This window comes from Solea senegalensis, linkage group LG7 (genome assembly GCF_019176455.1).
Source record: "Solea senegalensis isolate Sse05_10M linkage group LG7, IFAPA_SoseM_1, whole genome shotgun sequence".
NCBI classification, from domain to species: domain Eukaryota; kingdom Metazoa; phylum Chordata; class Actinopteri; order Pleuronectiformes; family Soleidae; genus Solea; species Solea senegalensis.
The window spans coordinates 6,794,190-6,817,774 of record NC_058027.1 but is presented as its reverse complement, the minus strand read 5'-3'; the positions used below and the strand labels follow the sequence as shown (position 1 = coordinate 6,817,774).

The 23,585-nt window shown below is 39.3% G+C and overlaps 2 protein-coding genes across 4 annotated transcripts in view; both read left to right on the top strand.

Moving 5' to 3' along the window:
* Nucleotides 1–953: 953 nt before the first annotated feature.
* Nucleotides 954–12,536, top strand: LOC122772135 (F-box/LRR-repeat protein 3-like). 2 transcript variants are annotated; one of them, XM_044029841.1, is made up of 6 exons: nucleotides 954–1,238; nucleotides 5,605–5,809; nucleotides 7,471–7,635; nucleotides 7,767–7,889; nucleotides 9,387–9,558; nucleotides 10,655–12,536. In XM_044029841.1, the coding sequence occupies exons 2-6, from the start codon at nucleotides 5,606–5,608 to the stop codon at nucleotides 11,293–11,295; spliced, it is 1,305 nt and encodes a 434-aa protein (XP_043885776.1). In that variant the 5' UTR covers nucleotides 954–1,238; nucleotide 5,605; the 3' UTR covers nucleotides 11,296–12,536. The 2 variants fall into 2 exon arrangements, with proteins under 2 accessions (XP_043885776.1, XP_043885777.1); XM_044029842.1 differs by lacking the exon at nucleotides 954–1,238 and adding an exon at nucleotides 3,073–3,267.
* Nucleotides 12,537–13,578: 1,042 nt separating this feature from the next.
* LOC122772136 (LIM and senescent cell antigen-like-containing domain protein 1) overlaps nucleotides 13,579–23,585 on the top strand; it is an 11,210-nt gene continuing 1,203 nt past the window's right edge. Inside the window, exons 1-10 of one of the 2 annotated variants that reach the window (XM_044029844.1) lie at nucleotides 13,579–13,752; nucleotides 14,841–14,997; nucleotides 15,128–15,194; nucleotides 17,534–17,654; nucleotides 18,477–18,626; nucleotides 18,722–18,872; nucleotides 22,063–22,155; nucleotides 22,294–22,342; nucleotides 22,433–22,508; nucleotides 22,718–22,880. In XM_044029844.1, coding sequence (XP_043885779.1) covers nucleotides 13,724–13,752; nucleotides 14,841–14,997; nucleotides 15,128–15,194; nucleotides 17,534–17,654; nucleotides 18,477–18,626; nucleotides 18,722–18,872; nucleotides 22,063–22,155; nucleotides 22,294–22,342; nucleotides 22,433–22,508; nucleotides 22,718–22,856 — 1,032 coding nt within the window. In that variant the 5' untranslated portion in view covers nucleotides 13,579–13,723 and the 3' untranslated portion in view covers nucleotides 22,857–22,880. Of the gene's footprint in view, nucleotides 13,753–14,840; nucleotides 14,998–15,127; nucleotides 15,195–17,533; nucleotides 17,655–18,476; nucleotides 18,627–18,721; nucleotides 18,873–22,062; nucleotides 22,156–22,293; nucleotides 22,343–22,432; nucleotides 22,509–22,717; nucleotides 22,881–23,585 lie in introns of those variants that run through there. The other variant, XM_044029843.1, reaches the window with a different exon arrangement.

The window sequence follows — 23,585 nt, the reverse complement described above, 5'->3', positions numbered from 1 at the left end:
TCCTGATGGTCACGGCACGTTGCTTTTGCTTTGTGCTACTAGCACTGACTGGTTTTAAAACTGCAAAAAAAGGCTTGTCATTCAGTCGAGGTTTCTGGCAGTACTTCACCTACTATGAAAGTGCATGGAGATGTCTAAAAAGTAGTAAAAAAAGAGTCAAGCAACATTTTTTGCATAAGGAACAATTTGATTGTAGATAATAAGTTAAATGACTAACATCTCATACACAACAAACTAGAAACACCACAAAATGATTTAGATCTTTTTGGCCATAGGCTGTGCTTAATGTAGAATGCCTAGGCTCGGTCCTGCAGCAACATCACTCTTAATGTTCAGGGAACTTGTTACATTGTTACATTACATTGTTTCTGTGTGTAACTGAACTTTTTTTTTTTTTTCTTAAATCCAGAAAAATTGGGAATGATGAAGTCATTATTACATAAAAGAAACACGTCTTTCCTCTCTTCAACAGTTTAAATGTCTAGTTGAGATCTTGTAATTGTAAATTTCCTATTCCTAGGCCTATGATTCCATCTACATTTTACCTGATAATGAGCTAATTACACAGATTGCCCCACATGCAACTCCTATATTTGTTATTGTTATTATTATTATTATTATTATTGTTATTATTATTGTTAGTAGTAGTAGTAGTAGTATTTGGCTGGAATAAACCTCTAGAACTAGAAGTATTTAGCAAACAGTATTGGTGGAATAACCCTGTACTTGTTAATGCACTTCCAGAAATGATAATTTTGATTTGATATGATTGTATTTTAATTAATTAATGAATTAATTATGTATATATGGTTTTCTTTGACTTTTTTCAATGTTTTAGTTTATCCAGCTGTTTGTATTTTGTCATCCAAGTCATTGGGTGGCGCTGTTAGGGAAACATGTGGCCGCCTGAGACTACGGCCGCCTGAAATGATACGGTACTGCAGAGACATACTTTTGGCTCACACCACAACATATTAACGCCATCTTTATATGTGACAGGAGCGAACGAAAGAGGCTGCAGAGTTGTAAAGGGAAAGTGGGTCAGGCTCTGTGGACACGAACACGCTGTGAAATCAGCATTTAGTGAGCGTGTAGGCGGACTCGGACACGCAAACCCTGCTGTTCTATGGTCCAATGTGTTTGACCGCTTCACCACAAGCTCGTACGCAGTTGTCGTGTGTCGGTCCAGGCTGACGTTGAGCGATTTTTGACAAAATCAATACGAAGGCGACAAACAGGTACGAAAAGAGCTGAGTAATGAACTGCTGACGCTGTGGAGAAAGATAACATTAGTTTAAATTAGAGTTTTGACTTTACTGTCACCAGAACTTGTTTGCTAAGTAGTTAGCAAAGATGCTGTGCTATGCTAACTCTTTGGTTGTTTCGCTGGGTTTGTGTTTGTGTAAGTTAACCATTAAAGCGTGTATGTCCACAGATACGCAGTGAAAATGTATTTGTTTTCGCGTTACAAACTAACTTCAGTCTGTCATGTGCGGAGGTAAATTGAGGAAGGGGGGAGGCGTGTCCTCCACTCTTTTACTTCACTTGACCCTTAGGCGAACTCTGAAATCAAAACACGCTGGTGTATTTGTGGACAGACACTGTGGGCAGGAAATACTTGTTTGCTGTGCAGTTCTGCAAAATACACCCAGATGAAACACCACAGTCCTCACAAGACCACCCGCCTCTTAAATAATGTGGTATCATCTCTCCAGTAATCAACCAACCAATCAATCCTCAGTCAAACAATAATATACTTTGTGCTAAACAAATGAAGTGCATTACATGGAATAAAATGCAAACATTCAGCAACAGATTTAATAAAACATGAAATAAATCTGTACAGTAGATTAAATGTGCACTGATTTAGCCTCAATGTTTTTGTCGTGGGGTACACCCTGGAAAGTTCGCCAGTCCATCGCAGGGCCACATAGACACAAAACCATTCACTCTGACACTCACACCTACGGTGAATGTAGGGGGTCCAATTTACCTTATCCCCATATTACATGTTTTTGGACTGTGGGAGGAAGCCAGAGAACCTGGGGAAAACGCACACATGGACCATTTCTTGCCGTTTCTAAAACATAATTCTCTAGTTGTGTAACAAATATTCTTCTCCCATAAAGACAAAGACAGACCACAACATGACTCGGCTAAAATACTGTTGCTGATGTGTATTTACATGAAATGTGATCTATAGGATTTTTGGATTGGAGCAGATTTTACATTTTTATATCTGATCCAATGATTTTGACCAGTATTGGAGAAATAATATCAGCTCATCCCCAGAAACAAACATTGGACTCTCATGAGGTGAACGTCATGTCACATAGTGCACCCTTGGAAATTATATTCTCTTTAGAAATAAGCTGAACAGTGTACTGGCAACTTAAAAGTACAGGTACGCAAATAAAAAGTATTGGTACTCCCAAAGTGGTTGGTACCAGACTGGTATTTATATAGGGCTTTTCTGTTCACTCAAAACTGCTTTACACTACAGTTTTCTGTAGTGTAAAGCACATCTTTCGTATCCATACACATGTTGCTGGCACAGCTGTCAGGGACAACGTGGGGTTTAGCCTCTTGCTCAAGGACACACACACAGCATGGCGCTAAACAACTACTGGTGGGAATCATAGGGTACCACACTATATGATACGCTACGCATCATGCGATACCAATAATATCATGATACAACAATTCTGTGATAATCAATATATAGCAAGACTATATCTGTCTAACTGAAGAAAATAAAAATTACCCTGAAAAGTCATGGTGAAAGTGCAGGATTTCTCTGTTTATTCACAACATAGAGTACAAAGTGCATAAAGTCTATGTATTGATAGTTAATGGGGCATCTATTAACGTCGCTTTCTCTGCCATTATCCCGCTACAAACTTGATTTCTTCAGCCAGGTAACTTCTGCTCTTTCATTCTTGAGGAGACATCAAGTAGTGACGCCCGGCGAGTGAAACTGTCAGGAACGGTTTACTTTACAGTGCCTTAATTTGTTCATTAAAATATTATTATTATTGTTATTATTATTATTATTATTGTTATAGATTATTGTCATTTGTTTTAAAGATTATACGTTATTGAGACACCTCATATGTAAGCTAGACAGACATTTCACCTGCTCATTACTGTGCACAAATGTACTGTTATGTACGTAAGCCTATAGAGCCCCTCTGGTGCTGGCAGACACACAAAAACCTCCACTGCTACAACTCCATCCAAGAGGAAACACTGCTCTGGGAACCACAAGTAAGCCTGCATTTTGGGACCAAAGTTATCTGTTGGGATGATATGATAAAAATAGATACTCAAGGTATAATGGGGAAAAGAAAAGAAAAAAAATCTAATCTCACTTTTTGAAATTTTTGAAAGGCTCAACATGGATGACTGCCATCCTGTATGCAAAAGCAAAACTGTGTAAACGTCAGAACAAAAAATCCAAAAAGTAGGAGGAGGAGCTGCTGTTTAGATGAGTGGTCTGACCAGCTAGTTGCTTCACTAGCACACACTTTTTAGATCCTCTTGGGAGAGCTCAGTAAAACAATAAAACCCTGTGATCTCAGGAGTGGCTAAACCTTTTGTTATGAAACCTTAGGGCTTCTTTAATGAGGTAATGATGCAGATACACACCCAAAAGCAACATTAATTGGAGTTTCCGGTCTATGGGATCTTTAATTCCTTGACGATGAAGGTGCTGTTACTTTCAGTGTCCAATGATGCATACACCAGCTGTTCCTTAGATGGGTTCTTGATTGCAGATACCCACAGTGGGACAATCATGGAGGTACTGCATGACTGACCTGCTTTGGTGACATTAAGGGCTGTAACTGCAGTGATGTTATTTATGGTGTTTGGAGTTGTGCTCATCATGGACACAGCTCTTTCTTAACTCCATTTCCTCCATAGATCCAGTCATGGAGACAGGTTGGGTGTCTTTTCTTGCATTCATCATATGTGAGGCGTTGACAACACTCCTTAGCATTGTGACCAGATTTCAAGCATCTTACACAGCTTATTATTCTTCACAAATGTTCATCAATCCTCGAGAGTCTTAAGCATGAGGTCAGGTCATTTTGGCAGTTGATTGGTTTTAGTCGTTTGAGTTGTGAAGACATGGGTTGTGGGTTTAGTATTTTCCTTTGTGTTTCTTTTGTCATGGTAAGAATCACTTGAGTAAAGAGCATTTAGAGAAGTGATTGGATTGCATGCTATCTCTGCTTCCATTGTCACAAAATTGGTAAACTCCTCAAACGAGCGAAAATCTTTGCCTTCCAGTAGTTTGACAGTAACCTGACGATTCCAACGAGCTGCTAATCTATCAGGATTTTTTTTTTTATTAGCTTTTGATTTTCTTCACAGTCACTGAGTATTTCTAGCCCCCTCACATGTGGTACGGCTTGTAGGCATGCATTTAGGTAGTCTGAGAAAGCCCTTAATCCGTCAGCATCCTTTGCGTGTATTTTGGGCCATTTTGACAGTTTTTCTCTGAAAGCTCTTTGGACAACAAAGCGCTGACCACAGCGTTGGTCAAGCTTATTCCCGGCGTCCCTATATGCTTTATCATAATAATGATAAAAGGTGCCTTTGAGTCATTTGTATGCAGGCCCACTGACATGTTTTGTTTAATAAATCTAGCTAATCAGTCTTCCACTCTATATACAGAATTGGATCTCCATTGAAAACTGTGGGCATTGGTAGTGGAAGCCTGTTAATGGCTATGCTGTCTTGAATTGCTTTGGCCAAATGAGACAAATCTGTTTGAGGCAGTGGTGTACTAATTGGAGAGTTATGATGATGTATAGAGGCTAGAGACTATGAATGAGGGACAGACTGACTGAATTTGTAAGATCCATTTTACACTGAAGCTCAGCCAGTTGCTTCAATTTCATCCTTTAATTGCTGTCTGCCTTCATAGTATGGTTGATGTAGCAAACCTCTGCTTTCTTGAATTTCTGTTTGTAATTTGTGTATCTGTTTGTTTATGTCATTCATCTCAGGTGTAGATAATGCTTACCAACTAAGGCTGTAAACTCCTGGTCGACTGGTCTATTTATGAGTCGATACGTTCTGGCTCGACTAAAATTCTGATTGGTCGATTTTTTGCTGTGTTAATTTCATGCAGTATATAGTTAATTTGATTTCATCAGGAGGAAAGTACCAAACAACAGCATGTTTTCAGAGAATAACCCCTTGTTTTCACTATTTTGGATTAGCCCAACCCACTGGATGGATAGATTTAAGAACGTAGACGTTTTTTAATCTATTTTGAGCTTTTCATTTCAGGCTACTTTCAGTCCTCCAAAGTCAAAGACATCAGCAGTGTGGCAGCATTTCACAAAAATAGATGGCAGGAAAAAAGTGGAATGCAAACTTTGCCAGCAACAGTTTGCATACTACAGCTCGATTACAAACATGGCATATCATATAAAAACGTTATATAAACGTTATCGTTATGGGAGAAGAATATCTGTTACACAGTTGGAGAATGATTTAAATTGCTTCAAATGTCAATGTTAACAGATTCATAGTTGAAAAGTTCTAAAATGACTGATGTTGACTTAGTCGATTCATGTTGTGTTCAAACAGGATGAAACGAGTTCACCAGGTGAATGAGAAGAAGGATGGCGTAGGCACCAGCACTGTTTCTCAGAAGACTCTTAAACGGCCCTGTAAGCAGAGGACTGACAAAGACTTGGAGCAGGAAGGTGCCTGTTGGGAGTGTCTGCCTCAGGAGATCATGCTTCACATCTTCCAGTACTTGCCTTTACTGGACAGAGCTTATGCCTCTCAGGTAGACCTGTAATACTTTTTCATCAGTGGTTTACACATAGTGGATAATTTTTGGCAGTATGTAGTATCATTATGTCAAACAAAAATTAAAAACAAGATTATGGAAACATTTAGGTCCATCACTATTCTGGGCTGTGGCCATATTTACAAAATAGTCTACATCAACATTTGGTCACTACTTCTGCAATAGGAATTTATTCCAGCAGTGGCACTACTGAGTACATTGCTGTTAGAATTGTAAAGCTGGATGGAAAGCTAATTCACCGTCTGTACTGAATGAACAAAGAAGCCATTTATTATCATCGATGTTTACCCAGAACACAGGTGTAATACTATCAGGCCTGCAATGATTAATCGATTATTAATCAAGGTCAAATTTATTTATACGGTATATTTAAAAAAACAAAATATAAACCCTTCTCTGTCCAAAAGTGCTTTCCATGCTTAAATGAAGTTATAGGAAGTAATGAGGTACAATCCATCCATCGTCTACTGCTGCACATGAGGGCAGACCTGCCAACCTCTACACATTTTGAGTAACAGATACCTGTTTACATGCATCAGTGCAGCAGCCCACAGGCTACAGTCTATGGGGTCCAACTTTAGCCTGCTGGGCAAAGACGACTTCGACCAACCATTGCGGTGCTCGTTTCCTCCCCAGCATCAAACACAAGTGGAGAGCTGAGAGACGCCAAATTGCAAATGACCAAATCGATTTTATCCCTCTCGGTCCATCTTGATATTCTCGCTAGTTTTCCATGGGAGAACGGCTCTGAACACCGTTCCAGCGCTAAATGCACTGGGTTTGAGAATATGAAATTGTGAAGTGTTAGTTTTAATTACAGACTTTATTAGTCCCGCAGTGAGGAAATTTACAGTAAAGCTAGAAGGTAGCGATATTACAGTCTGTAGGTATGATGTTGAATATTATCTGATGTTGAATATTAAATGACATTGCTGTGTTTCAACATGACCACAGCAAGCATACAGCTCTGTATGTAAAATAGATGAACTACAGAAAAGCTACAGCAACAATAAATGTCGACTTGAATACAAACATAAAGCGAAAATGTAATTATCATACAACCAAATCATAGAAAAATCATTAGATGAAATTGTGTGTGAAACATACACCTCAAGGACAGAATATATTAAGTGGTATTTTGTTTTGGTTGCGTGTTTTATGAATCTATTTACACCTTCTCTTTTTTAATGATGTGTTATGTACCAATTTAATTTCATAGTCTCGGCCGACTCTGAATACTCAGGCAGATATTCGTGACAGCACTTGTGGGTTTTCCTAATTTCTTTTTTTGCCCCCCTAAAAGGTCTTTTACACATGAATTGTATGATTTACCACATCATTCATATTTCTCATGATTAAGTGACTAGTGAAATAGTTGCTACAGTGCAACTGATTTTATTATTCAGCATTAGACAATTGCATAATGTCATTTTGACTTTAATAACTGTTTTGTCTTGTTCTCCCGACCTTTGTGTGGAGGTGAAGGTCACTCACCTAAGGCTGAATGATCTTTATGAAATAGTATTTCAATCAATAGTTGGAGCTCAATTATGTAAGGCAGATGAAATACAAATAATTTATCTTTTATTGTTTTATTATTCTAATTAAGCTGATTAAAAATTCTGATGTCACTGCAGGTGTGTCAAAGCTGGAACCAGGCTTTTCACATGCCAGAGCTGTGGCGGTGCTTTGTGTTCGAATTAAACCAGCCTGCCACCTCCTACCTGAAGGCCACGCACCCAGACCTCATCAAACAGATCATCAAAAGACACTCCAACCATCTACAATATGTCAGCTTCAAGGTATCAATGATAGTGAGATGGAGAGTGTTTGGTGAGGCTGTTTTAAAGTGATGGAAATGTGGAATGCTGTGAATGCTTATGTCCTGCTCACAGGACATAAGAATTTCATTTTCTTTCTCTGTACTCTTCAGGTGGACAGCAGCCGAGAGTCTGCGGAGGCAGCGTGCGACATTCTCTCACAGCTCGTCAACTGTTCCCTAAAAACACTTGGGCTCATCTCCACAGCCAGGCCCAGTTTCATGGAGGTTCCCAAAGTAAGAAGACTCTTTCTTTGCACTTGCAATGTTTGCACAGGGTTCCAATGTGCTACCAAAAAGTACAACTGATTTTTTTTTCTTTGGTCACACTGGTGCACCTTACATTTTCAGAGTTTCCCATACTTTGATCAATGCATGGCGACAGAATCAACACTGACTGTCACAAATTAATTGTCTTTTGCCACGCAATCTAAAAATTCCAACATATCGTTCCATCCACTAATCTCCCTGCCTCACAGCTCTCTCTCTCTCACTCACACAGAGAATGACAGCTGATTTGTCCACCCCAACACAGCGCTTGCAGCCTATATCAAACAATAGCGCGAAGAATGATGTTCATGGTATTTTTCGTATACGAATGTCTCGTTTTGCAAGTTCGGGAGATAGCATTAGCTTGCTAGCACCCTTCTTTATTGGTAAACCCAGACACCTTAATTTTGTGCTCGTGCACCGAAAAGTTGCAACCAATGCAAAAAGTTGAGAAAGTTTGGAGTCCTGTTTACAAGTACAGCATACTGGGTGTTCTAAAACAATCCACTGGTTTCAATCGTGGAGTCATACAAGTATTTAGGTACAATATTTGACTCCAGACTCAAGTTTGACAAAAACACAGAGTCTATGGTTAAACGGGGCCAACAATGTATCCATCTACTGCGGAAGCTGAATTCTTTTAATGTTTCTAAGAGCATTTTATGCAACTTTTATCATTCCTTTATTGAAAGTCTGTTGACGTTTTCTTTTATTTGTTGATTTTATGGTCTATCTGTGAAGGAGAAGAACTGTCTCAGCAGCATCTCTGAAGTCTGTTCCAAGATCATCGGTCCAGCTAAAGGACTTAAGTTCTATCTGGAAAAAAAAGGGTCATCCAAAAAGCTAGGAAGATCATTAGTCATCCTGACCACATCCTCAGTCAGGAATTCTGCTTGATTCCCTCGGGGCAGAGTTACCTTTCCCCCCCGAGGAAGACAAACAGATTTGCAAATTCATTAATTCCTTCGGCCATCAGGCTTTTAAATGGGGCTGACAGCTAAAAGAACACAGACCAGGTATTTTTAACTTGAGTCTTGTGTATGTTTATTCTCTACTATCTATTTCTTAAATTTTTACTTGCTTCGACTGCCCATGCCCACCTGCGGTACTGAGTAGTTGCTGTATGTGTTGTTGTTTGTTGTACGTTTTATGTGACTGAGGCTGCAAACTGAATTGCCCTGCGGGGATAAATAAAGCTGCTGAATTGAATTGAATTGAATTGAATTTTCCCTTTTGGTGTCACCACAGCAGACCATCTCCCTCCTTCTTGCCCTATCCCTTGTGTCCTCTGCTGTTACACCACTTGTCTTCATGTCCTTCATAACATTCATTAACCTTTTCTGTGGTTTTTCTCTTTTACTCAACAATTCCTTGATTATAGAATTCTGCGAAGCCCAAAAGACTATACTGTATTTACTGGTGAGATTATTTTTACTCACTGTTTTTGTTTCTTCTGTTCATCAGTCTCACTTCATCTCAGCGCTGACAGTGGTTTTTGTCAATTCCAAATCCCTGTCCTCCCTAAAGATTGACGACACACCTGTGGATGACCCCTCCCTTAAAGTCCTGGTGGCAAATAACAGTGACACGCTCAAACTGCTGAAAATGAGCAGTTGCCCTCACGTTTCACCTGCAGGTACATAACTGACAAACAACTCTTAATCTTTTTCTTGCTCAGCCCTAAGACCATGGTCATAATTCCTGCGTCAACCTGTCCAGGTCTACTCTAATCCGTGTGATGTCAGTGTCCTCATCCACCCATGTCCACAGTGGTATGCAAACATGGACATGAACCTTTGTGGAACATATGAGCACCGTCACATTTTGTGACGTTAGAGATCCTACTCCTGACTGCACGTGCCTTATATAGCCCTCTACTTGGACACCGTTTTTAATTTCGGCCCCCTCTGTAATTGAGTTCTTCTAACCGCTTTATCCTCCACCAGAAGGTCGCGGGGGGTGCTGTGCCAATCTCAGCTACATCGGGCGATAGGCGGGGTACACCCTGAACAGTTCGCCAGTCCATCGCAGGGCCACACACAACTAGAGACAAACAACCATTCACCCTCACACTCACTCTTACGGTCAATTTAGAGTGCCCAATTTACCTAATCCCCACATTGCATGTTTTTGGACTGTGGGAGGAAGCCGGAGAACCCGGAGAGAACCCACGCACACACGGGGAGAACATGCAAACTCCATGCAGAAAGGCCCTTGTTCCAACCGGGGCTCGAACCCGGGTCTTCTCGCTGCAAGGCGAGAGTGCTAACCACTACACCACCGTGTACCACCCTTGGCCAAATTTTCTTGCTGGCCACTGCACTAGACTGATGCAGAGTCAGACCCTGTTTTAGTATGAATGGAATTGCAGAAGGGCCACATGGTGGTGCATGTGGCCTGGTACCCCGGTTTCCTTCCACAGTCCAAAAACATGCAGATTAGCTTAATTGAAAACTCTAAATTGACCATAGGTGTGAATGTGAGAGTGAATGGTTATTTGTCTCCGTATGTTTACCCTGTGATGGACTTGCGACCTGTGGGTGTATCCCACTTTTGTCCCTATGTCAGCGAGGATTGACTCCTCATGTGGAGGGTAAAGCAGTAGACAAAGAAATGATGAATAAATGAATGAATGGATGAACACTCTCAACACAGAATGTGGAATGTATGAACCAGGCCCTATAAGGTTGTGTGGATCTATCACCTAATTTTCATTTCTCTCTCTATCCCAGGTATCATGTGTGTGGCCGATCAGTGCCATGGTTTGAGAGAACTGGCACTCAACTACCACTTGCTGAGTGATGAACTTCTCATCGCTCTGTCCTCAGAGAAACACGTTCACCTCGAGCATCTTCGCATTGACGTGGTCAGTGAGAATCCAGGCCAACACTTCCACACCATCAAGAAGAGCAGCTGGGATGCCATGGTGCGCCACTCTCCTAAATTTAACTTGGTCATGTACTTCTTTCTCTACGAGGATGAATTTGGCCCTTTCTTCCGCGACGAAATCCCGGTCACGCACTTGTACTTCGGTCGCTCTGTCAGCAAAGACGTTCTGGGCCGTGTCGGGCTCACCTGCCCACGTCTGGTGGAGCTTGTCGTGTGTGCCAACGGGCTGCGGCCGCTAGATGAGGAGCTGATCCGCATCGCCCAACACTGCACGCAGCTGTCGGCCATTGGCTTGGGGGAGTGTGAAGTGTCCTGCAGCGCCTTTGTGGAGTTTGTCAAGATGTGTGGAGACAGACTGACGCAGTTATCCATCATGGAGGAAGTGCTGGTCCCAGATCACCGCTATGGACTGGATGATATCCATTGGGAGGTGTCCAAGCATTTGGGTCGCGTCTGGTTCCCAGACATGATGCCAACCTGGTAGAGCTCCGGATGACTGTGCGTGAATTGTGTGTGTGTGTCCCAGACACCATATGTACCCCTAAATCTCCTCAAGTATATGAAGAATTTACTCTCTTAATCTCTGGATTTTGATAAAGACATACATGTTCACTGATTTAAACTCTGCTTTGTAGTTCCATGTAAAGCTATTTTTTTATATGAATATTTATGTCTACATTTGTTTGTCTTGTTGGCACCTTGTTCTCTCTGCCATTTTTTAGGGTCTATGGAATCCAGTAGATTAGTCATGTGTTGAATTCATAGTTTTGAAATTGACCCTGGGAATGACTTGTAACGAAATGGAAGACACTAATTAAAACGATAAACTAAACATACAAATACTTGTGTAGAAATTAAACACTTTTATTTCAGTTTAATTTGAAAAACCTGACATGATTTACCAGCAGATTGTCATCATCACACATCACAGTTTGTAGTGATTTGAAGACAATTTTGTCATGGAAAATGTGTAGTACACCATTATCAGCTAATATTTTGTTTATTATAAAGATACAATTACAAAGAAATTACAAATACAGTAATACAAAAAGTGTGTATCTGTGTGTGTGTGTGTGAGTGTATATATGTATGTATATACACAAATATATAGAAGTTTCATAAATTTATGAATTAAAGTGCACCTTTGAATGTGGCAGCCATTTTGATATAATTGATCAAATGTGAATATGGTGATTACACGTGGATAATTGTGATAATTGTAGCCCTGAGGACTGGACACTGGCAGCTGAATGTAGTTGGATGAATGTTTGTTTGTCAGAATGTGTAAGCGTGATAAATATTCATATCACACTATTGTTTTGTCAGGCGAAACTATAGCTGGAAAATGAAGAAGAATTATATTGCCTGTGGACTTCAATCCTTGCAATGACATTTTTTTAAGATATTTGTGTCAAAAGGTTGATGTTATGTATTTATGTGTATTTTTTTATTGTTCATGTGAAAACAGATCAGATTAGAAAACCGATTAGATCAATATTTCAACAGTTTTTGCCCATGATCATATATTCATTTGATGTTTTCTTAATCTAAAGGTCAACATATTTATAATATATATCATTATATATTGTACAGAGACATGGTGTTGACCTTATTTTTAGCCAAACAAAGCAGCATTGTACATATATTTATTGGAAGGCGGTAACCTCTTGTACGCTTCCCAAAAGATATGTAATATTAAAGTGAACTTCATGGCCACATTAAAAATGCTTGTTTGAATACTCTGTCAGTGTCTTAGCTATAAAGACATTACTGTTGCTATAATTAATTTGCTGAATTTGGGGGGAGGGTTGTAAGGCCCTTAAAACCTGGATCATAAAAAATAAAGATAATAATAGGAATAACAATGATAATATCATTGAGGGGCCCTATAGCATAACTTAAATCTTAATATTTGACTGAGGTCCCCATTAAGACATAGGGGAGGGTTGAATAACAGCTTAAGGGGTCCTATAAAGACTTCACTGGTGTTATTTGGCTGAAGGGCCCATTTCAGATTTAAGGGGTGAATAACATAACCCATGGTATATGATTGAGGGGCCCTACTAAGATACAGTATGTCACATAACAACATCCATCTTATCTGTCTGTGCGTCCATCCATACTCTGAGGACCATGAATCCAGAGACAATGGTCTGAACTAGTAAAATGAGAAATGGAGTGACACACAGGTTTGGCTTTCTCTTTAATCTGAGGTGAAATGTGAAAAGACTACATAAAAACTTGTTATATCACTCAAGACTTTTCTTCAGATGGGTTTGCTTTGTTTTGAGTCCAAACCTCAGCTGGATCCCCCATGGGCTGTTGCTCTGCTTTTACTGCACACTGTGATCTACATTCAGCCATAATATATGAGGATTTCTGTTGCCAAATCGTCTCTAAAACCACTGAAACTTGCTGTCAGATGAAATGCATAAAAGCAACATTGTCAAAATGATTTTCTAAATGTGCCAGAAATTAACAAATCCCAAAAGTAGAGATGACTATGTCAGATGCATTGTATGTGTATTTTTCATACATTACCATATATCAGTATTTTTATTTGTATGAAGTTTCATACTTGACCATTTATCAGATGTGTTTTATGTACAGAGCTTCTTAAGCACTGCAATGAGAATGAGATACAATATTCCAGCTACCCCTCATGTCTCTCTCTATATATGTGTGTATATACGTTTATATATTCTTGTATGGGACTGTCGGTGCTTCCCAGGACACTCCCGTGCGTGGGTGGGATGAAGCCACAGCCCCTTGCCATCTTAGACTAGTCTCGGCAGGGAGGTGACAGGCGGGGGGAAGAAGAAACTTTGTTAGCTTGACGAGAAGCTTTAGCCCTCTGCTAGTTCTAGTCCCAGTTCGTCATCTTGGGTTTAATCCTGTGGTGCTGAGAAGTGATGCTGGGGGTGGCGGGAATGACGGGCAGGTACTATTTGTCTCTGCTTTGTTAGTTTTTGAAGCAACATAAACAACTGATCCTAAATTTTCAGTTAGCTTTGGCGCTAAGCCACGAGCTAAAGCTAGTGGCATAGTAGCTTGCTAACGTGGTTAACAAAGTAAATGTGATATTTTACGGTACATTTCAGTATGTGACTAGATTCAGGACAACGTGTGATAGGTTTGCTCACATTTGATTTGGTAATGCTGTTTAAGAAACACTAACAATAATAAATGTTATTCCTCGTTTGCTAGTTACCTCCAACTTCCATTTAAATCGCAACTTGTTTGCGTGTGAAACATTATGCGAAATGTCATTATTAACCTTCCCACGTCTGCAATTTACAAAATATATTCAAGTGAGTAACGTTTTAGATTAGCAGAGCCAATGTTTAAATGTCTATTATTAATAATAATAATAATGATGATAATAATAATATCTCTCAGTTTGGTTATTGATGAGTTCATGAGTATTTGTATATTTTTTGTGTGGTTGTGTTTGTATTCTTGCTGCAAATATTGCCTGTTATAATATCGTCCAATCTGCATAATTATCTTTCTTTGAATTTCCTGCAGATGCATTTGTCTGTACATTTTCAGACAATCTCAATAACTCCCAAAGTACAAAATCATGCATTCAAATGTCTTGATCTTCTTTTGGTTTAAATGTACAGAATATTAAGATTATGATCAGATGTGACAAAGGAAAGCAGCAAATCATCCCATTTGAAAAACGAATTATTTGTTTAGAAGTTAATCTTCATGATTGTTGCGGAGGAAAGAAGCAGTCTGTCCTCCCCAAATCACACACAGGAGATGCAATCTCTCAGTTAGTTTTCAGATGAGATTCTATGTATTTACCATGTTAGGTGATGATTGTGCAGTGAGCATGTGTTACTATCACCCCCACACACACACACACACACACATTTTTGTTTCTCCTCACTGACAGCAGCTGATATAAGCTCAGTAGAAGTAATGTGAGAATTGATAAACATCCGTCCTGCTTTGCATCCCAGTTATTTGGGCTCTGGGGATGTCATGTACTTTAATGTATTTTCTTTTCTTGTCTAACAGCATTGCTAATGCCCTGGCCAGTGCGGCCTGTGAGCGATGTAAAAGTGGCTTTGCTCCAACTGAGAAGATTGTAAACAGTAATGGAGAGCTGTACCATGAGCAGTGCTTTGTGTGTGCCCAGTGCTTCCAGCAGTTTCCTGAGGGACTCTTCTATGAGGTACTTCACTGACGTAGTATTTGCTATAAATTAGTCCACAAAACATTGCAATCATGGGCTGCATGTGTGGTGATGATTTGTCTGAATCATTCTCTTCAGTGAATGCACCTCAACCTTGTTCTCTCTACAGTTTGAAGGAAGAAAATATTGTGAACATGACTTCCAGATGCTCTTTGCTCCTTGCTGTCATCAGTGTGGTGAGTGTTACACACTGTCTTTATTCAGTTCTCGTCAAGGTTTGTGTCGAGACTGTTGCCACTTAGTAGAGAAGAAACATTTTGTATTCATGTCTATACCGGCTGTGTCAAGATTTAATTGAGTTGAACTGCAGTGGTGCTAGAATACATCAGAGGTGTGCGTCAAGTAATTATTTGATTAAAGTTTGCTTCCCTTGCTTTTAATTTTTTCTGAGGGATTAAAGCTACACAAAAACAACTTTTGAACTCGGCCTAAAAGAAAGAGAAAGTGTTTGCTTTGTGGGGTGAATATGAAACTGTCTATTTATTTCGTAAAGAAAAGTCGCTTTTCTTGCGATGAGGTAATTTATTTAATTCATTTATTTAGGTTGTCACGATCTTTGCTATACCACTGTTACAGCTTCTTGTCACATCCACCACAGAGTCAAACTCGCGTCACCCTCTCCCCACATATCGCTATTTTTAAGTTTCATAAATGCCTATTTATCAGATGTGTTTCTTGATTTTTTTTTTTATGCACTGGAATGGGAATGAGATAAAATATTCCAGCTACCCCTCATGTATGTATATATTTATATGTGCACAAAAGTGTTCAGACAATTGACCAATACACCAACATGGACTGCAATGACTTCCTCAAATACGTACACACTACTTTAGTATGGACACACTACAAATAATTAGACTTAAAATGAAAGTGTTATTAAGTGACTTTATTAAAATATAATTTTGAGGATTCCATGTGTTTTTTAATCGATATATTTTATTTATAGTATTTAGTGTATTTCACACATTTATTTGATATAGTAAATATAATGATAATCAATGCAAAATCCTTTAAAACCAGGAAAAGTCAGCTCAGATACATCATCCCAATATGATGACAATATCCAAATCTAAGACCATATCTTGTCTCATGTCATGATTAGGGATGCACCGACATGAAAATTGTTGACCGAAAAACATTGAAAGAAATGATTATGCCAATTCTGTACCATTGTTTTTTTTAATGGAATTTTCTTGTTATGGCTGGGACTGTCTGTACTTACCTCACTAAAGTCAAGCCATTGCAATTATTTATATAGATTAATATTTATGCTTCAAAGAATAAATCATTTAAGAATCTATTTAGGAGGATCTCATTGAACAAAACAGGGTGCATGCCAGGGTGCATGCCTCCCATCTGGGGCAGACAGACGAGCCTTTTTTTTCCTGCTGTGGAAGCTGAGATGAATGAATATTAACGTCCGCTCAGCTTCTCTGTTTTCTGTGTTTTTTTCTCAGTTTTAGAGCACACAGGACTTAGTAGAATTATCTTGAAATAATAGTATTTTGTTGGGTTTTGCAATGCTGGCTCAGTGACCAAGCAAAAGCATGGCAGTTAATACTGCAGTTGTATCAATGTTTGACAAAGTCTGATGGGCAGAATAAAATCTATACCATGGTGTCTCTGTGTCCACTAGGCTTTCCTGGGTCTTCATCAGTCTGCCAAACAATGAATCATTTTCAAATCAAAATCACTTTGAAACAATGCAATTAGCAAATCACAAAAGCTGCAATTTAGGATTTATATTAAGCAGCATATCTGACCAAGGGTTTACTGTTAATGGCTTCAGCAGTGGTAGTTCATATCTTGAAGCTTTTCTTTGCATTAGAATATAGAGTGGTTAATATTTTGATTTTTATCTTACGTGGTAATGCTCCATCACATTTTAAATTCACTGCACAATGACATTACAGCATTTCAAACCAAAGCACATTTGCAATATCTCTCAGAAAAACCACAATTAGATATTTCCATTCAGCCTGCGATTTAGCCTCTAGTTTAATCTCCATACTTTGCAAGCAGGGTGTACAACTTCCATATGCACAGCATAGTTTTCTGTGCTCCCCCAGTGCTGTTAAGACTGCACAATGGTACATGTGAGAATGTACGCAACCTGACCTTCATATAGTGTTTGTGAGCTCAGAGTGTGTCCTTACAGAACTTTAGGTATATTAATGCTCTCATTAAGAACTTCCCACTTGTGTTTAGATCCCCCAAGATACCTTTTAGTGCAATGTAAGATTAATTTAAATCCAGCTTGAGTGTATGTGAGGTGTGAGAGACATACTCTGATTAAATGAATTGCTCAATTAAAATGCATTCAGCAATCAAGTGTCACTTTGAGAACACTATAGAAAGCACCATAGTGCACTGTAAGAACTGTCTGACTCCATAATGGAGTGCTCATTATGAACTAGTGCACAGTACCAAAAGAAAACGCTTGCAGGCTCAGTAAATATCTGAAAGTAAAAGTTATACTTATTTAAATTGACCTCTTTATGTTTTCTCTCAGGAGAGTTCATCATTGGTCGTGTCATCAAGGCCATGAATAATAGTTGGCACCCTGACTGTTTCTGCTGTGACATTTGCCAAGCTGTGCTTGCAGATGTGGGATTTGTCAAAAATGCTGGGAGGCAAGTATCTCATCTTATGTCGGACTGAATTGTAACACTGCAACTGTGCTTATACACATACTGACCTGGGGTCAGTTGCACCATCTCTCACTCTCGCTCTTCTATTATACAGTTCTAGCACTACTCTTCTCGCCTGGACTCAACTTAGTTTTTTTGCTTTTCCATTAGGAATAGTACCTGGTACCTGGTGCTTTTTTGGTACCTGTTCTGGACGGTTTCAAGCAAACTGAGCCCATACAAAATTTTAAGCCACTGATTGGTCAGAGTGTCATCACTGGAAGGGTTATGGGAGTAGAGACGAGCCGAGTATTAACTAACCTTAGTAATAGTGTAAATGTTTTCCACACTCTTGGATAAAAATGGGTGGCACCACTTTTACTAGCAATTGTGTAAACTTTATAATTACTAAATATTTACACATACCCAATAGGTGGTGTAAGTCTAGCATAATGATGTCACTACAGGAGTAGAAACCGGTCATACCGTTTATTGGCTTTGAATCGTATTATCGGATATTGTCAGACACGGCGAGATTACCTGATTTAACTAATGACTAAAACAGGGTGGTTCCCCCATTTAGTAAAATGAATATTTAATTTAATTTAATTTAATTTAATTTAATTTAATTTAATTTAATTTAATTTAATTTAAGAAATAAGTAACTAATAATCATAGTTATTTAATTATTTTTAACAATAAAATTACTGCCATTTACTGTGTCTCCCAACAGTGTGGTTCATTTAAACATTTATTCTTTGAGCAGCTGGTGGCTGAGGCTGTAGACTCACTGCAGTTCACTAAGTTTACTTCTCCTCTATCCAGGCACCTATGTCGCCCGTGCCATAACCGTGAGAAAGCTCGCGGGCTGGGCAAGTATATCTGCCAGAAGTGTCACGCGATTATTGAAGAGCAGCCACTGATCTTCAAGAATGATCCCTATCATCCTGACCACTTCAACTGCAACAACTGTGGGTCAGTTGAATGATGTTGTCCAGCACACTCTCAGAATTACATTATATTTCATGTGACAAATGGTTTTATATGTATGGATGGTTCACTGTCCACAGGAAGGAGTTGACAGCAGATGCCAGGGAGCTGAAGGGAGAGCTCTTCTGTTTGCCCTGCCATGACAAGATGGGTGTACCAATCTGTGGTGCCTGCAGGAGACCCATTGAGGGTCGTGTCGTCAATGCCATGGGCAAGCAGTGGCATGTGGAGGTTTGTAAACACTTCATACCATGGCTTATTCCTTGTGTTGCCATAGTCTTATTTGTCCCGTCACAGTTTCACAATAAAAAAAGGTAGTGCTGCAGTTAATGGGGGTGTAACAGTAAATGTGTTTGTCCTGAACCGTTTGGTACAAGATGTTTCGGACCAATACAAGTGAACAAATGTTCAGTGCATACATGCATATTTTTGACAGATGTCGAGCAGTAGCTATGCTACTGCAGAGCAGAACTGATGCAAAAAGGGATTCCAGTGTGTACATCTGTCAACACCCACTGGCTCCGTTCACAGCTTAGTCAGCGTGCAGCACGGCCGGACAGGTGAAGCATTCAGTGGAATCCCGGGGTAAGGTTAGCACAGATGAGCCTTGTATGGAGAATGCAAGTGAGAAGCCAGAGCTTGAGATGCAGATAAACCGATAAATAGACATTTAAGCAGTCTTTATTAAGAATGTGGATACATCTCCTCTGTTATGATTAACAGAGAAAGATATATGAATATAACAAGTATAATTTTAAAAGGAATGTTTGTAATTCCATGCTGTGAACTAAACTGGTTCATCTATAAAACAAAAACCTGTTGAAAAGATAATCAGCAATTTGAAATTAAAACAAAATCATGACACCTGATTAAAGAGCTGACGCTACAGTGTCTTGCTGCCTTCAACTTCAAGTTTTTACTGCTGTTATTTGAGTTTTCTTTTCACTTTTTATGTCTGTTAAGAAAAGTGGCTGTAGAAAACCTACTGTCAAGTTTAAAAAAAAAAATCAGTCAAGGCTAACTACCACTTTATAGACTTTGTATCCATAAAGGCTACTGTAATTTAACTTGAGGTTCAAAGTCCAACTTTAGCTTTCTCTAAGTAACCAACACCTGTCACCTGTAAATACTGACACATCTCTGAGATTTCAGGTTGTTCGTAGCACACACACACCACTTTTTGGGGTCGTCTTCCCATCCCAACAATACACAGTAAATCTAACACTAAAACAGTGAATTTAATTATTTACATTTATCATTATTTGGGGAAATACAGACACTGTATTGTATCACATTGTTCTCATGTGATATTTATGCACAGTAAAGCAGTCTAAGTATGTTTTAGTAATCATCTTTTCTCACTCTCATCTTCTTCCGCTTTATCCTCCACATGAGGGTCGTGGAGAAGTCCTGATACATGTTTGGAAAATACTGACACACACTCAGCTGTGTATAAAAATAAAAATAACTGCGCAAATTATGTAGAAGTCGATCGATGGATAGATAGGTGGATACTTAATTGTCCCCACTGGGAAATTTGCCTTGGACTCAATAAGGCTACACCCATTAATATATGGGGACTTGACAAAAAAAGCAGAGGTACACACGAATGAGATAAAAGCAACAACATATAAAGCCAACATTAACCAACCAACAGATTGAAGTCCACTAAATAAATCAATAAAAGCACAGAGTCAACCATAGTACAGACTTCATTATACCTGTTTAAGTACACAGTGTTACACAGTTCTTACTGATTATTTTCATTATGCAAAACCTTATAAACCTTAATGTAAAAAAAAAAAAAGTTCTTAAATTGGTCCACAGAGTGTATTTTAGAGAGACTACAGGGGACAAATGTCATACAGACGACCTTTTTTATAGTTGATGATGAGGCAGTTTTGCCTTTGTACTTAAGTAAAATAAAAATCTATAATGCAATTAACATTAAGGGAACCATTACTTATGCACAGGGAAATTAATTCTTTAAATAAACTACTTTGCTACCAAAACATTGCAAATGAGATCATTTGATTTGAGGCAGTAGGAAAACTAAAGCCACCTTTAAATAAGAGTATTGTATATTGTTTTATTTTCTCAGGCAGAGCACAGTAGACGAAAAAGTTGTGTTTGTCATTTCAGATTACCAAACAATGTGGTAGAGAAGTCAGATTAACTCTCATTTCCTAGAATACATTTTGTAACCCACTACGAGGGTGAGTTGAAAAGTTAGGCTGACTATGATTCAATGATGGAATTTGATCAAACGTGCCTTATCTTTCTACATAGTCTCCCTTGTGGTCTCCAAACTTCTTCCATTGGTGTTGCAGCACTTGTCTGCCCTTGGTATAGAAACTCTCGTTGGATCTGCTTCAAAATGCAGCAGGTTCTCCTGCGACATGACCAGCCTGGTGTGCTTTTGATCAGGGGTCAAAAGCTGAGCATCATCCCCTAATGTAGCAACCATGTCAGCATGGATGTCTTTGGGTTCAAACCCTTTCTTCTGCAGATGTTTGGCCACATTTTGTGCGTGTTTGCGGATTCGGTGTGGAATTTCGAAATGTTAGGAAAAGATTTTGTGAAATTATCTAAAAAAAAAAAAGAAACCACTGTGGAAAAGTTATTTACCTACTCAACGGAGGCGGACTCATCACTGCACGGCTGCGTGAAACTGCAGTGACTTCGTTTTATATGCTACACACACAAACGAGTGACTAGTGACCTTAGACTCCTGGTAGTTGTTGGGGATAGTAGTTTTAAGTGATCTACAGTTAGGCTTGATTTCTGTGTTGGACGTCTCTTCCTGTGATGGCTCTATGGCCAGTCATCACATAGTACCTACTCGGCACACTTTTGAAACCTCGCCAGAGCAGGTACTAAAAATAGTACCTGGAACCAGGCACTATGTTAGTGGAAACGCGACTGTGTCTACTGCGATTGAAACCATGCCGTGTCGAGGTGACACGAGGTGAGGTGAAGTGAGCAGAGCCGGTGGAAATCCGACAAAAGTGTCATCTCGCCATCACTATCTTTCAGCCCACTCTGGTTATTCTTTGACTTATTTCAGTGCTAAAAATGTAGCAGTGGAGGCCACACAGTGGTGAAGTGGCTAGCATTATTGCTTCACAGCAAGATCACTGGTCCAGATCCTGGTTCAACTGAGGGCCTTTCTGTGTGGAGTTTGCATGTTCTCCCCATGTGCGTGTGGTTTCTCTGCGGGTACTTCGACTTCCTCCCAACATACAGATTAACCTCACGATCCTCATGTGGAGGATAAAGCAGTGAAAATTAATGACTGAATTAAATGTATCAGTGTTTTCTCTGTCTTTTGGTGCACTTTCACTTTTCACTGTCTTATGTTGTTGTTTTTATGATGTTTCCGTCCTTTCCTTCAGCAACACTCTTTCCTGTTGTTTTGCAGCATTTTGTGTGCGCCAAGTGTGAGAAACCGTTCCTTGGTCATCGTCACTATGAAAGAAAGGGACTGGCTTACTGTGAGACACATTATAATCAAGTAAGAAAAAGGCACAATAATTAAATAAAAAAAGCTTTCATGGACGTGATAGACATCGTAATGTTCATAAAATCTCCTCTTATTGCTGAAATGAGGATGTGTCTCCTGATTGAACGTCTTCGGTTTCCCTGTTTTCAGCTCTTTGGCGATGTCTGCTATCACTGCAACCGCGTCATTGAGGGTGATGGTGAGTATAGATATGATACATCTCATATTTAACATGGTATTTGTATTATTTTACACATTTTGTCATAAATGTTCCATCTCTTCATTGTAGTTGTATCTGCCCTCAACAAGGCCTGGTGTGTTTCTTGTTTCTCATGCTCCACCTGCCACACAAAACTCACTCTCAAGTAAGTGGTGACCATGTTCATTAACAGCTTTGTTTCTGTATTATTTATGTGTAATAACTACCACCTAATCACTGTAGTCCTCTCAGCTTTTCTCTAACAGCCCTGGCTTTGTGTGTTTCACTTCTCCCGCTCTTCCCTCTTTAACTCTTTTCCTTTTCCACTAATCTCTCCTCTTTCATGCATCACTTGCTGCGTCTCTGCTAATTCAGAGATAAGTTTGTTGAAGTTGACCTGAGGCCACTGTGCAAGCACTGCTATGAGCGCATGCCCGAGGAGCTGAAACGTCGCCTGGCTCGACGTGAGCGCGTTTCCAAAGAGTGCAAGAAAAAACCCTCTGTGTGTCTGTAGACTTCTCGTTCTCTTCAGCCGTCGGTTGGTGCTTTCTCTGCTTTCCACTTTGTCTGTGGTGCTTCTTGTTTACTAATCTGTCCTGACTGCATGATAAAAATCATCTCCTTCACAAAACCAAGATTGCAGTTGTAATGCACACTTTGTTGTGTCCTCCATTTTCACATCAAAACAACTAGGGATTGGCATGAGTATTCGATTATTGATGATAAAAACTCAATCATCTTTTGATTTGCCAACAAGACTTTACAGTTATAGTTGTATCGCTGCCTGTGTTCTAGCCCTAACCCTTCATCTTTCATGTTGATGAAAGATGAAGTTACATCTTTGAGAACGTAACGTGTGTGGACAAGGTTACTTTTAAAACCTCGGTTTTCAAAAATACCCTCCTATGTGTGGACTAGGCCTAAGAAACTTAAGCTTCCATCAAGAGTTGTTTTTTCCCTGAAATGATGAAGTAATTGCCACCTTGCAGTAAAAGGGCAAAGCTATAATAAAGATAATTTCAGTGGTTTCCATTATAAATCAGGATGAGAAGATGGTGCATTACCTCCTACAACTGTGAGACTAATTATAATCTAATTTAAAGTGAGAAGATGACGACTTGGAATAGATTTGAAATCTGCAGTGATAATAATATTTAGATATATTAAAAAAAAAAATCCATGTGGGTGGGAAATCTGAAAAGGTTAATGTAGGCAGGAGGAGAAGTCATAAGTTGACATATTT